This window comes from Myotis nattereri (assembly GCF_964212035.1).
Source record: "Myotis nattereri genome assembly, chromosome: 17".
NCBI lineage: Eukaryota > Metazoa > Chordata > Mammalia > Chiroptera > Vespertilionidae > Myotis > Myotis nattereri.
Window position 1 is genome coordinate 25,572,358 of NC_138092.1, and position 15,828 is coordinate 25,588,185.

The 15,828-nt window shown below is 38.3% G+C and overlaps 1 protein-coding gene across 3 annotated transcripts in view; it reads left to right on the forward strand.

The window, feature by feature from the left end:
• COL14A1 (collagen type XIV alpha 1 chain) overlaps positions 1–15,828 on the forward strand; it is a gene marked incomplete at its 3' end in the record, with an annotated part of 161,900 nt that overhangs the window by 62,046 nt on the left and 84,026 nt on the right. For all 3 annotated transcript variants that reach the window (XM_081111510.1, XM_081111512.1, XM_081111511.1), the window contains exons 20-23: positions 2,740–2,862; positions 3,692–3,841; positions 6,583–6,699; positions 13,028–13,174. In XM_081111510.1, the coding sequence (XP_080967636.1) occupies positions 2,740–2,862; positions 3,692–3,841; positions 6,583–6,699; positions 13,028–13,174 (537 nt within the window). The remainder of the gene's footprint in view (positions 1–2,739; positions 2,863–3,691; positions 3,842–6,582; positions 6,700–13,027; positions 13,175–15,828) is intronic.

Below are 15,828 nucleotides of genomic sequence, written 5' to 3' on the forward strand. Positions count from 1 at the left end.
AGTGACTAAGGACTATAAGAGCAAGGGTTCCAAGAGGCAGAAAGTTAAGGTCTATGCCTGACACTAGTACAGTGTCACTTCTGCTGTAGTCTACAAGTCAAGGTGGTCATAGAACCCACAGATTCAAAGAGAGGGTCATAGCCTCCACCACTCAATGGGAGCAAAGTTAAAAAAAAAAGTGTCCATCTTTAATCTACCACAATTACCCAGTGGTTAAATATGATTTGCTGCAGAACCCTGGCCAGAGTTGAATCTTGTACTCTAGGCATCTGAGTAAGAATTTTTCAAGTGTGCAAGTCACTAAATTCTGTAACTGCAGCCCCAAGTCCTGACTGATCAGCTGAGCTGATAGGTATTATCTTCTTATTTGACAGTGGTGGCATCTCTCCCTCCTCCCCAGGACCATGCTTAGAGTTCTTCCACCCAGACCTCCACCAAGCCTGCACACTTTGCTAAAGATCACTCAGGGTATTGTGAATTCTAAGAGTTGCTACAGTTATCTCCTCAGGGATCATGAGGACAGAGAGAAGGCAGGGAAGAGCCGAGCAGTGGGAAAGCTCCAAGCTTTTCTTCCACAGCACCCCCACATGGGCATCTTGATTTGATCATGACTTTGATCTACACGTTGGAATTTCTAGCATATTTTGCTGCTACATAAATACTTGGAAACCACAGGCTTAAACAGCAATTAAGGAAGACAATCAAATAGTATTCACCTAACCTACTATGTGTTTTAAAGACATCATCCTTATCTTTCTGAAATCCAGGTTGTTAAAAAATGCATGTAAGGGTGGTTTAAAATAAGATTAGCAAATTCTGCTGTTCTGAGTTGATTTTGAACTGTGTTAGTTAACACTGTAATATTTCATAAATTTACTGTAAACCCCTTCACTGTGGGGAGACTTGAAAGGGGAGGAAGGAGGTGGGAAGACAAAGGGTCTCCCTCTAACTGCCAATGACCTGGGCTCAAAGATCTAGGTTTAACTTTCATATGTTAAAAATTAGCATAATTTGCAAAAGGGTTTCATGTTAAATACATATGTATACTCACACAAATAAAAACTGTTTCAAGATTATTATTATAGAAATATAACTTAAATCTCATTGAAGAACTACCATCACATGTAACAATAGCTACATAGTAAAATTATTTCAAAGTGTTAGTGGATGGCCCACTTATTTTAAGCAGTGGTCAACACAATTAAATTGCAGCAACAACAAAATGATAAGGATATTATCCATCAGTATGCACAATAGTTTATAAAGGATCTCCATATAAATGGCTTTAATGTTTTGATTAAAAAGTTGATAAATTATAACATAAAATTTTAAACAATATAGGCAATTTATCTATATAAAAGGCTAATATGCTAAGCGTCCTTCCCACCTTCCAACTGGTCGCTATGATGCGCACTGACCACCAGGGGGTAGATGCTCAATGCAAGAGCTGCCATGATGCGTACAGAGAAACAGCACCCAAAAAGCAACACTTGGCTTCCCCCAAGTGGGACACAGGCACTGCCACCACCCCAGAGCAACAGCCCACCAAATCTCAGCCAACACTGCCGAGATCCCATGGCCAGCCCCAAAATGGTCGCTGTGGGCACTGTCTTCAACTAGCAACGGCCTGCTTCCACTCCCTAGTGACTAGTCTCCTTGCAGTTTCTTCAGTCCAGGAACACCCAGGTGGAAACATTTTACATTGCAATCAAATGTTTGTGAAGCATTTTCCCATGCCTCATCTCATTTGATCCTCACAGAAGTCCTGGAGTAGGTAGATAGGAGACTCGGTGGAATCCTATTTTCTTTTCATTAGCCACAAAACAGGGATTTAGAAAGGTTAGAAACTTGACCTGATTGAAAGAAGTAAGAAATGGTGGAACTTGAAAATTGACTTCAGGTTTTCTCACTGTACAGAATATAGTCAAACACTGCTGCAGTTAAATATTTTACCCTTTGTTCTCCCTGCATGATCTACAATAATAATCGGCTTCGTGTTGATATTTACTGCTGTGCTGCTGACAATTACTTGAAAGAGATGTTGGGGTGCTTCACTAGGCTGGAAAAAGTTTAGCTAAATCAGAAAGCAGGTCTAATTAAACAAGTATCAACGCATGCATGATATGTATAAAGCTCTCGCTGGTGCGAATCACGCGTGTGTTTCCATCTGTCATTGTTGATCATGAATTTGGTTGACACTTCTATTATAAAGAAAGGGTGAATAGCGATATTAAAAAATTTCTTCTAATTAATTTCCTTTCAATGTGCACGAATTCATGCACCAGGCCACTAGTAGGAAGATAAAAGCAAAAAAAAAAAAAATTCATCAGAATCTTACCTCCAAGAATTACCATCATTACTATTGTGTGCTCACCCTTGATATTGCTCAACAAACATACTTGGATAGTGGAACAGAGTGGCATGTATATAGAAATTTTAATAAACACTATTCAGTTCAATTTTACTTAAAATTCACTGAAGAAGAAACCAAAGTGACATTGAATGAACTGCTGATCTTCAGATAAAAGCATTTCATCACAAGCACAATTAGTTCCTATATATTTAATCTTCAAAACAGATGTGGACTCTCAAAGGTTTCTCACCATGTGTTTTAGTGTATTTTCACCTGTAAATATTTTTAACACTGTGGGAAGATATTTCAGATTTTGTTAACAATACTATAGATTGTAAACATAGAAACCACATGAAATCCTGATTTTCCTTTTCTTTCCTGCTCAGTGCCACCATCTGGTCCCCAGAACTTACAGGTCTCAGAAGAATGGTACAACAGGTTGCGTATTACGTGGGATCCCCCATCTTCCCCTGTAAAGGGCTATAGGATCGTCTACAAACCTGTTAGTGGTAAGTATACTTTAAAAACATATATTGTTAGCATGATTAGGCAGCTGACATGTCTTTTAAGATTAGTTATTTTTGTTTTGACAAAATATTTCTATCTATCTTTGGCTTTAAGAAGTGGGAAGAGTCTTGCCCAGCCGGTGTAGCTCAGCAGTTGAGCATTGACCCAGGAACCAAGAGGCCACCAGTTCAATTCCTGGTCAGGGCACATGCCTGGGTTGCAGGCTTGATCTCCTGGATGGGGGGAGGAGTGGGCATGCTGGAGGTAGCTGATCGATGATGTTTCTGTCTCATCAATATTTCTATTTCTCTATCCCCCCTCTCTTTAAAAAGTCAATAAAAACATTTTTTATAAAAAAAGTGGGAAGAATCTCTTACCTTTCTTGAAAATAAAAAGGCATTTCTAGGATGGTTAGTGTTAGGGTAGAGATAATCAGAATGATGAAGCTATGACCTTACTTAAGAAATGAGTGGGTGTCTGGGAAGGGGCCATTGAGGATAACTTCTTCAGTCGGGCAAGTGTCCCAGAGCCTGTGGCCACACGGTAGCCTCACTGTGAAGGCCTCATGGTATGGCAGGTGGAGGAGTGTGAGGTGGGCCAGCTTCTTTGAGTAAGCACTAAGGAAAGAGCTATATTTAAGAAAAGGACCAGATCCCGGGAAAGCCCAAGAATGGTCGTCAGGTGTGCCCGTCTTAGAGCTGAATGGGCCTGGATTCAAACCCCAGCACTGCTGTGTAATCCTGGGCAACTAGGAAACCATGACTAATACAGTTCACTTCAGGCGTGTTTTCATATTCAGTTGTAACCGAAATACGCTCTTTCTCCTTTCAGTTGCTGGCCCAACCCTGGAAACGTTCGTGGGACCGAACGTTAACACCATTCTCATCACAAACCTCCTCAGCGGAATGGACTACAATGTGAAGATATTTGCCTCCCAGGCCTCTGGCTTCAGCGATGCCCTGACAGGCGTGGTGAAAACACGTAAGGCCCATGTCCTGTTGTCTCAGCCCCATGTGTGGTTTTGCCTCTCTGTTTTTACTGTAACTCAACTCCTCCTTCAACTTGGTGGCTGGTTTTTCTTTTTCTTTTCTTTCTGGATGGTGTTTCGTGGAAAGAAAGGTGTGTTCCTAACTCAGGCTCTAGTTCAGAGTCCTGGCTGGCAGGCGGACTGTCAGAGCCTGGCGTTTAACTGGACTTGATGGTGGTGGATAGGATTTCCTTCTGGAAAGTCTTTGTTGGCATTGTTCAAATTAGGTGAAATTTTCCAAGTAGCGTGTAGCATGATACAGCCAAGCCAGTTAAAGTTGGTCCAGGGGGGAAATTGCCTTTTCTCAAAACTTTCATTATTCCCTACCCTAACACACACACACACACACACCATGCCTAAAAGATATATGTACCAGTCTAAGGACTTCCTTCTCCACCTTTTGAGGGTTTACATGCTGTCCCACCATCTGGGACTTTTCATTGGCATAGGCAACCCCCAGGAATCTGTGGCATAATGCAGTGTTTCCCAACTCCAGCGTGTTTGTTCCGTATTGCTGATGTTTGTTGTACTTCCCCACCATCTGTTTGATATATTTCTTTAAGTCGACATACAGTTTTTTGGTTTTGTTTTGTTTTTTTTTTACTTAAATATTTTCAAAACCCACATAATTACTCTAAACAGAAGACCAGTATTTTTAATACACATTAAAGATAATACAGAAAAGTCCAACATAAAAATGGTTTGGCTACAGGTTAATGAAATTCATCCTGAGTGCATGGCCCCATCCTTGAGAGTGATAGTCACGATGTGATCAAAAGTCTGAGCCTTAAATCTGCTACTTGTTAGCTATGGCCTTAAGCAAATTACTTAGCTTCTCCGAGCCCAAGTTTTCTCCACGCTATAATGAAGATCATAATAACCATGTACAGGCTGATTGTGAAGATTAAACAGATAACATATTAAAAGTGTCTACCATATGGCAAGTGCTCGGTTAACAACTACCATTACTATTGTAGTAATTGTGCTTTATGCCCGTGGCTCCTAGCTCATGCTCATCTCTAATCAATTAAACAGATACATGGAATTGTGCAAGAATGGGGTGTATATTTTAACAGATATCAAGACACCTATATTTGGCCACCGAGAGGCAACTCTTTTATGGAGTATCTTCAAATCTTATGGGCTAGATACAAAGTCAATTTAATCTCAACGGAAATAGTCTCTGTCTTGAAAAGATTTGGCAAGACTTTGGACTGTGGTCCTGATCTTGTACTTGGCTGTTCAAGTGCTATTCTTCTGGGCACTGCCTTAACCTCCAAGGCATTCCTGTTGTGCTGTTATTGCAGCCCTACAGTCCTTCCTCAGAAATGCCTTAAAAGCCCCTGTGCATTTTCCTAACCTCTCCCTCCCCTCTCCTCCAGTTTATCTCCAGTTTCTTTCTAGAGTACCCTTTCTGTCTGTGCCATTTTTCTGTCTCTAGGATTCTTTCATCCATCTCTCTTCTCCTTAATCTGTTTTGTTTCTGTCTATCCACCACCCTTTGTCTGCTTTCCTCTTCCTTCTGTTCCATCCATCTTCTCTCCTTAAATAAATATGTTGGGTATTCCAAATAGATATAAAAAGACAGAGAGTATTAAATTGTTTTATATTCTATCATCAAAGTAAAAGTGAGAGCAGCTTATGATGTGTTTTCTCCCCTTTCTCCCAAGCAAAATAAAACTCCACACAATGGCAACTAAATTAATTTCAGTTGTGTTTTAAATTTAGTGTGGTTATATGAATCATTATTGATGTCCTTTTCCTTTTTTCATGGGGGTACAGAGGGCATTTTAATTGGGCTTAAAAAGATAGATCTTTCTTCTCTGATCTAACAAAGGAATGATGTACAGATGTAAGTTGTGATTAGACAAGATCATCTTCACCAATTTGAAAAATAATTTTGAGCTTTTTAAAACATTTTATTAGGTAGCTAAGAGAGAGGAAGAAGTAAGAAAAAATGAGATGGATGAGCATCAGAGGTCATTAGAGAAAGCAAATATTATTCAGTTTTTGCTTTTTCTTCTTGGATTAAATGATAAACATCATATGCTTACTCTTCTGCTGTCTTAGAAAAACAATAATTTTACTGCTTCCCAAAATAACTTCTTGGTGAATCATTTTTTAACATCATAGATTAATAGGAATCTGTGTTAAATCTTTTATTTTTAAATTTTCAAAAATTTTCTCATTTTTATTCAATCATGCTTTGAAGGCCAGTCCACATGAAACTGCTCTCCCTTGAGTAAGACTTCCATTTTGCCCACTTTGCTCTTCCCTTTTATTTAAGCCATCACTATCTTTCACTGGTTGATAAGTACATATTGTATTTAATTTTTATTATAAAGGTAATATGTATTAATTTTTGAACATTTAGAAAACAAATAAATAAAGAGGGAAGATTAAGAGTCACCCATAATTTCAGCATCCATTGCACCTAGTTCTTTTCCTCTGAATATTTCCTTTCTTGTTTACAAATATGACAGACTGAAAAATGTATAATGTTTTACAACTGCTTTTTCATGTCATAAAACTTATTTTTTAGTGAAAAAATGTATTGTGAGTTGATGGGTTTCTTCCCACCTCTCACTAAGGAACTTTGAATTCATATTTTATCATGTTAAAGTTCACTGTGGACTTGGGGACATTTGTGGCATTGTCTGCAGTGTGCTATAGCTCTGTTTCTGTTTCCTTACAGTGTTTTTGGGTGTGACCAATCTTCAAGCAGACCAGATTCAAATGACCAGCTTGTGTGCTCAGTGGCAGGTGCACCGTCATGCCACGGCCTACAGGATAGTTATAGAATCCGTCCAGGGTAAGTACAACTCACCACATCTGTTTTTGTCAAGGACTGAGGACTTAGCTCTGTGCAAGTCCCTATGGACAACATGCACATAACATTAGAGCAGAGCCCTCTCATTGAGGAGGCAATATTGTGTTATGGATCATGCAGGATATGGAGTCAAAGTGACTGGTTAAGCCAATTATTGAACTCTCCAACCTCCACTTTCTCGTCTGTTAATGGTGGGACCATAGTGCGGATATGCTGGTATCCTGTGAGGATTAAGCTGAGATAGGACTTGTAACAGTGCTTTGCACACATTAAGCACCTGAGAAATGTCAGCTTCTATTTGTAATAGGAACCCAATAGCCAGGATTAACAAACATTAAAATCAGTCCTATAATTGTGGTAGTTACTCATTGGGGATCTAGGTTTGACTTGAATATTTTTCGTAGTGATTTTTTTTTTTTTTACTTTTGGGGTGATTGGTGAGCAACAGACTCTCATTCAGGAGATGGTATACAATAGAATAAGAGCACCATGAGAAGAGATTCTACCCACCCCAACCTAGGCATTATTGTCTCCACAATTAGTGGCTGAATTAAAGCCACTAATCCCTTGGTTCCCTGTGTGTGATCCTGTAGGAATTCCTTTAGCCTGACATGGGCTAAACATAAGTGACTGACTTTAATTCAGAATGAACATTGAGTAAGGGAAAGTCAGGACCATCACAGGGATTCTGTGGTTATATTTAATATGATTAATGGGATGCTTAAGCAGGAGTAGATGAAAGATATGCAATCCTTGTGAAACAATGATAAAATCTTGAGTTATGTTTCATATATCTTTAAACAACTAGCTAATTCACATTTTAATATGGAAGGGTTGATGTTTATTGGAATTTGTTAAGCTTTAAAAAATACTAAGTATAAAAATCACACTTCCAAATTACCCCCTCATGCTTTTATCTTTTTATAACATTTAAGAAGTTGACATGAAGGGACATAGGTTCCTGTGGATTTATTTATTATCTTTCATAAAAATTATAATTATGTAGATTTACATAAAATTATATGAAAACTGTCTTATTGGTGGAATTAGCGAATTCCATATGTATTTTTTTTTTATTATTATTAGTTAAGGTATTACAAATGTGTCCTCATCCCCCCCTTTAACCCCCAACCTCCCCCACACACACAAACTCATGCTCCCATCCCCCCGTTGTCCATGTCCATTGGTTTGGCTTATATACATGTATACAAGTCCTTCTGTTGATCTCTTCCCCTTACCCCCGCCCTCCCCTACTTTCCTTCTGGGGATTGATAGCCTTATCGCTGTTTCTCAGTCTTTGGGTCTGTCCCTTTTCATCAGTCTATGTTGTTCTCTATAATCCACAAATGAGTGAGATCATGTGGTATTTATCTTTCTCTGACTGGCTTATTTCACTTAGCATAATGCTCTCCAGTTCCATCCATGCTGTTGCAAAAGGCAAGAGTTCCTTTTTTTTTACCGCAGCATAGTATTCCATTGTGTATATGTACCACAGTTTTCTAATCCACTCATCTGCTGATGGGCACTTAGGCTGTTTCCAAATCTTAGCTATGGTGAATTTCCATATGTATTTTTAACTAAATGCTTTTAGTGTAGCCTATTTGCAAAATAACATTGGGATTCTTATCAGAGGATATGATTGATGTGCCTGGTGACATCGATCTGGTAATCCATAAGCTCTTTCTGAAGCCAGGATCTTTACTAGCAAAAAAATAGGAGTCCACATTTCCTTCTTATCTTTAAGTTAAGTTAACTTGTACTCCTTCAGTATAATTTTCAGGCTGCCAGAAGCCTCTTTAACAGAGACTTAATAGTCTCAATTAAACAATAATGAACAAAAGTATTTATTTTTCATCAACATTTATAGCTGAGAGATTTATGAGCCTAGTTAACCTACATCTCATTTATCCAGTTATCTAACTGAATATCATTAACCTACAGGACATCAACAGACTATAATCAATAACCTCAAAAAGGAGTGTTGGGTGTGGGGACTGAATGTGGAGATAGCAGTGAGGACTATGTTTAAATATTTTAACTTATGCAATTTAGGTCAAGGAATGGTCTTTCTACTTTGGAGTGGGGGACAAATTAGATTGAGTTTCTTTCTTTTTTATCTTTGACCTTCTTCACCTATTTCTCCCACCCTTCACCCACTGCGTCTGGCAACCACTAATCTGTTCTCTGTCTCTATGAACTTGTTTTAGGTTGGGTTTCTTTATCTCCTAGAGAAATGTGATCATCATCCTGACCACTGCATTGAAGGACGTGTGGTCAGATGCCCATTCTTCCATGGGCTGATGAGTCCTGGAGTCCCTGCTGTTTTAACTCTGTAATAGCGCCCATTGGCTTACAAATATTGCCTTTGCAGAAACTTTAGTGTTTGTACCACAGAGGAAATAGAGAGAAATGAGACCTAATTCCTCCATGTGATGGAGAAACACTTTATCCCAGGCTGACCTGTTTCTAAATACCTCTGGCAAATTCCTATTGTTTGACAGGTAACTGTTTCCAGGTTCTTTCTTTAAAAAAAATAATATTCCCTATGGTTTGGTCATGTGCACTCATGTTTTGGGATGAAGTCAGTGGAGAGACCTCTGTTCTAACCATAATTGTTGGCTAATTTTCTTCTTTGGACTTCAGTTTCTCTAAAATTACTTCTTTTGAGGTTTTTACCTGAAATACATACACATTTCCAAGGTTTTTGCGAGCAAAGGTAGCGAGGCTGTATCATTCAGGTTTGTTTGTTTGTAAATGGCAAAAGTGCAGATAAAAGAGACGTAAGCAAAAGGATCGATTTCTTGGCTAATATACTGCAAAGTTCACTAGTATCTGGTTCATTCTCAACCAGATTCTGTGAGTTGGCCTCAGTCAGATCCAGAATGACATCCTCTCAGCTTCTAGCTTAACAGTCTTTGTTAAAAAAAGAAAAAAAAAAGAAAAGAGCTACTCTTTCTCAGTAACTAACAACAGTCCAGGAGCTGAGCCAATATGTGTCAGATGCCCCTAAATCCATCATTGAATTCAAGATCATGAAATAAATTGACGGGTCGGATCTAGTTGACTTCCACCACGCCCCCCCCCCCTTTTTTTTTGGAGGGAGAGAGGGGTTGTTTCCCTGTCCTTCCCAAATCATAAAGGCCAAGATTGGGGAAGAATGGATTCAAATAAAGAGGGATTTAGATGCAAGACATGAGAAAATACAGATGTCCTCTACCCATGTAAATATTGTTACATTTTACATAGCCAAGACACACCCCAAAAAGAAGATTACCAGAAGGATAAGGTCCTTTCAGGAGAGACTGAAATAAAATCTGCTTTGAGTCAGTCCTTCACTTGCCAAATTAAATTGTAGGCTTTTGGTTAGTAGTAGGATAGACCAAAGACAGAGACATTTGGTCTTGGGTAAATCAGAACCCCATGAGAGCCTCCTTTAGTTCTGTGGATGCTCTGGAGTTCTGTCTCTCTCCAGCTGTTTTGAGTTTGACTTTGCATCTGAGGTTCAGCATAACATTTCCCTTCAAGTTCATGTATTTACACATGACATGGGTCCAAATGCTATATTCCCTCCCTCATCTCCATAACTCAGTGAATTTCTTTTCTCTCTGTTTAAAAAAAAAGTTTCAAAGGATGCTCAATTTGTCTTCTATGTATAGGTGTTGATATGTCAATTTTCCCTTTTTAACAAAGAGAGAGAATCGAAGCATAATGGAGAGCCTACCTTAAAAAAAGGGGTGGGGTCATGAAATGCAACCTACTCTCAAGATTAAACTTTTTAAATAAATTTTATTTTATTGTTGACAGTATTATAGATGTCTTGCATTTTCTCCCTTTTAGCCCCGCTCCACCCCACTCCCACCCCACCTCAGGCCTTCTTCATGCTATTGTCTGTGTCCATGGGTTATGCCATAAATGTTCTTTGGTTAATCTCTGTCCCCCTTCCCTTTAACCCCCTCTCCTTCACTGAGATCTGTTTTTCTGTCTCATGCATTCATACCTCTGGACCTATTTTGTTCATCAGATTCCACTTATAAGTAAGATCATGTGATATTTGTTTTCTCTAACTGGCTTAATTCGCTTAGCATGATAGTCTCCAGATTCACCCAGACTGTCTCAAAGGGTAAGAGATCCTTCTTTTTTATTGCTGCATAGTATTCCATTGTGTAAATGTACCACAGCTTTTTTTTACCCTCTCATCTACTGATGGGCATGTGGCTGTTTCCAGATGAAGATTAAGCTTTTTGAAGCTGTAACATTATGATGGGGGATCAGGGTATTTGAGACACCTATGGAATGGGAGCATTTATATCATAAAGTTCTAGCAGAGTATCTGGATCCTGCATATTCTTTGGTTGGGGATCTCAGTAACTACTCTTGGGACATTTTGGTGAGTCAAATTATGGCATCATTATCAGCATGACAACAACCCGGAGCATGCTTCATAAGAATGAATGCACAAAGACAGAATTTTTTCTCCCTGTTCCAAAAAATAAATGAACTCCCTGCTTTTGGCACATGGGGTTGAGAAAATTAGTCATCATTTGATCAGTTTAAATGTTTTCCTTTAGGGCAAAGCCATTAGACATGAATCACACATGCCAAAAGCAACATGGATACACCCCCATTCATGTAACCCCTCTTTGTTAGTATTGGGAATCAAACCATACTGTTTCCCATTAATTTTACAGTGACTGTTCCAATTTTCCAAAAATTTGTAGATTTTTTTTGAGCAGTAAAACCCATTTATATTCTTATTGTCAAGGGTCTGTAGAGTGCATGGGTATTCACAAGAAATAGAGGAGATGGCAGAAGAGCACATTTCTAGAATTGATTCCAGGAGAGTCCCTGGAAACTCTCATGGCGATAGATGAATATGATTCATGCATAGGGTTTAGGAAATGTTTGCATTACAGGTGGCTCACAGTAGCTTGCAAGAGGCTCCAAAGTTGTGGTTAAGGGTTAGAAAGAAGCAGCTTTAGTGGGGTGCTGAGCCAGACTGAACTTGGACACCAGTAAAGCAGAGCACAGGGTTACTAATATTTCCTTGCTATCAAACTCCTTTCATAGCAGTTTATAACCTCACAAACACCTAAGTAATGTTTTCATTTCATCATTTTGTAAAGTGCATGATAAAGAAATTATTGAAGTAGACTTTAATTCATTCTGAACAAATGTATTACTAAAGATTATATTACAAAGTTCACTTTGATACTCTTTAATAGTTACAGTTATAAAAATAAGTTTTAAATTTCATTGAACAAAAGGCTTTAGTTTATATTTTTAAAAATCAGGATTTATCCATTGACATATTTAAATAACACATGTTATGTTTGTTCTGACAAATGTATATTGTAATATATATGTTTTGTTCCTATATGTTAAAATATAGATTGAAATTTAACAGGTATTATACTTTCAAAGTAGGAAAAAATAAGTACTTAACATTTTTGCATTTTGAAGTTAAAAAAGCAACTGGTCTGTTTTTATGTTTTCTCTCTTTTCTTTATATTTAATAAGCTGCAGATAAAATTTTGAAGGAGTTTTTTTAACCACTAAAAAATATGTGTGATGTAGTTAATGTCCTATGAGTAGTTACTGAGACCCCCAACCAGAGAACATGCAGGACCCAGGACACTCTGCTGGACATTATGACATAGATGCTTCAATTCCCCAGGTGTCTCAAATATATTTTTAACACTGATTTTTTAATTTCTAGAAATAAAGCTATGTAAAGCTTTGGCTAGATGGATACAACTTAAGGATCAGATGAAAATCATTCTAGGGGGAAATTTGCATAATTGTTCTAGAGGGAAAATCACATAAATGGAAATTTGTGTGATACAATGATTCTTTTAAAAAAAACAAAAAACAATTATATGATACTAGAGGCCCAGTGCACAAAATCCAGGCATGAGTAGGGTTCCTAGGGCCTGGCTGGTGATCAGGGCCGATCAGGTTCCCTCCCTCCCCGCCTCATGCCTTTCTGCCTCCTGCCTCCTGCCTCCCTGCCTCCCTCACTCACTTCCCTCACTCCCTGAGGCCACCACTGGTCGCCCACCATGTTCTGTGCTACCCTCTGGTGGTCAGCACATGTCATAGCAAGCAATCGAACTCCCATTTTCCCGGTCAAACTCCCAAGGGGACACTTTGCATATTAGCCTTTTATATAAATAGGTAATTCCTCAAACAAGTATAATTCATCCTAGAGTTATCTGATTAGGCCAGGCATATTAAGCATTTTAGAAGCAAATCACCTATGGTTGGCTGTTTTTTTAAAATGTCATGTTCATGTGTTTTGTTTTTATTATAGATACACAAAAGCAAGAATCTACTGTGGGTGGAGGGACAAGCAGGCATTGCTTCTATGGACTTCAGCCCGATTCACAATATAAAATCAGTGTTTACACAAAGCTTCAGGAGACTGAGGGACCCAGTGTGAGCATAATGGAAAAAACACGTAAGTCTAGTGCCTTCTCTCCTGATCCCCATCTCCACGCATAGTTTTTAGGCATCCTGTTTGGGTTAAAAAAAAACAACTTTATTCCATTTAGAAGAATATTAGCTATTTCTGCCCAGGGCTATCTGTAATACAAGTTTTATTCCTCCAATCCAGGCTCAGAGTTCACTGCATGTGGCCCATTGATGCATCTGTATGGCATTTCCCCATGCTTCGTACACTTCACAAGGAATTATAAGGCCATATGATGGCAAAGTGCTTGAACAATGACTTATATTGTGATCTATACCCATAAGGAACACTTGTGGTATGTGGAGTGTGAAATGAAGTTTAAGGACCGGGTCCTGACATTAAAACAATGGCATATTACCACAGTCATGTGGGTGGGCATGGAGCCAACATGTTCCAATTGACTGACCCTAGAGTTATTGCCTACTTAAGAGGCTCTTGTACTTTTTCCAAGTTGGCTGCAGATCTGATGCACTGAAGGGAAAGGCAAAGTATAAAATTAAAACAAAGCACTTTTTACATGTTCTAAAGAGCAAGGAGAGTGTCAGCTTCTTGGAATGGCTTCTAATCAAGGATTCCTGACCTAGAGGCCACAGGCATTAAAATGACTTGAACTGCAGTGAATTCTAGGGGACATTTGTGTGCTTAACTTGGAATCTTGAACTTAAACTCAAAATCCCTGAAGATCTGTGTTGGAAGAGGTGGTGGGCACTGGGATTTCCTTGGAAACCCCTCTGTCATCTATGTGACACTTTTTTTCTCCTGGCAATAGATCAGTCTTTCAGTTGATCTGGGACACGTGGAAAGAAATCATCAATGTGTGGCTTTCAAACACAGAAAGACAATGTTTAATAAATGGAATCATCTATTTTTTCTAATACAAAGATTTTCATAACTAAAGTATTCAACATTATATTACACAGGTATTTGAGGTGTATGTATATCAATACATAAAATTCACCGGTTTTAAATGTCCAATTCAATACTTTTTAATACAAAGAATTGAACAGCCATCACTACAATACAACTCTGAGACGTTTCACCAACTCAAAGATATCTTTCATGTCTGTTCAGTCAATCCCCAGTCCCCTCTTCAGCCCCAGGCAATTTACTTTCTTTTCTCATAGTATATTGGCCTTTTCTAGACATTTCCTACAAATGGGAATATATAGTATGTAACCTTTTGCATTTGGCATTTTTCACTTAGCATATGTTTGTGGGTTGTTGTTTTTTAATTTTAGCATATGTTTTTGAGGTTTATCCACACTGTAGAATGTATCAGAGGTTTGTTTCTTTTTATTGCTGATTAGAATTCTATTTTATGGATAGAGGATCATATAATTTTAAACTTATTAGAGCCCTGGTAGTGCACTGGATTTAGCATCAAACAGGCTCAGTTGGGGCCCTTTCAAGCATTGTGGCCTTAGGCAATTCAGTGTCTCTGAGCTTTTTTTTGCTCATCAGTAAAATTAAATAGCTACTCTCTTAGCCCAGTGGTGGTGGTGAAGATCCAGTAAAAGAGAATGTGTTGAGAAGCTTTCAGTTTGTATCTTATTGAACAAATACTTTCTGTCATCACTTGGAGATCGCAAAGTGATGGCCATGGGGTCAGACATGTTTTGTTTTTGTTTTTGTTTTTCTTTGAAAAAAAGAGTAAAAAACTTTTTAAAGTTTTAAAGTGTTTTAAAAATTCAAAAGCTCTGACAACACAGGACACACTTACCCTCACAGTGCCTATCTGCTGGAATCAGTAACTGCTGTCTCTTTTAGACTGTCTGTGATCTCAAGTTGTTACTGTTTAATGTTTGGGCTAGTTCTTTGCTCATATTCATTACTTGCCTGACCTCTGAAGACATTTCAGTTTGTGACCCCGGATCTACTTTCCTTCCCCTAATACTAACCCCACGACTCTTCACTACCAACTGAGGGTTAAATTGAACAGCTCTGGTTGATGTAAATGTTTTCCTTATGTTGGGGACATCTGTTTTTTGCAGCTTCCACGCACTGGCTCCAGTGCAATCTGAAGCCACGTAGATCAGGACCGCTCCTTCTTCTATGTGACGGCCCCTCACATGCTTGGAGACAGGGGCCATCTGTATGCCACATAGAGAGTGTAAACACGCATCACCAGTGTATTGTTCTTCCTACCCAAGGGATTCTTTGGCCAGATGTTCTGCTCAAACATATTGATCTGTCCGCCAGAGCCTCCCATTGACTTGCTCTTGATTTATTGACTGAACTTCGGATATGCCTCAATTTTCCTCATTTAAAAAAAATGCATACATCTTGCTTCCACAGATTTTAAGATAAATAAATCTGGCTTTAATAGCATTTTGTGGTGCTTTAAAGAAAGCTTTGCAATCCTAATTTTAGTGTTAAGGTTTCTCTCTCTTTAACTTTTGAAACTTTTTAGCTTCAAAAGTTGCCTTTGAAAGACAACAGGGATATATATTCATACTAATGCAACAGAAGGTATAAAGTGTATTGTCAACCTCCCTATTTCTTCTTCATTCTTCCTTCTAAATACCTATTTGTATCAGTTTGGTCTCCTTTAAGAATGTCTACCTGATATATATATATATATATATATATATATATATATACACATATATATATGTATATATATATATATATATATATATATA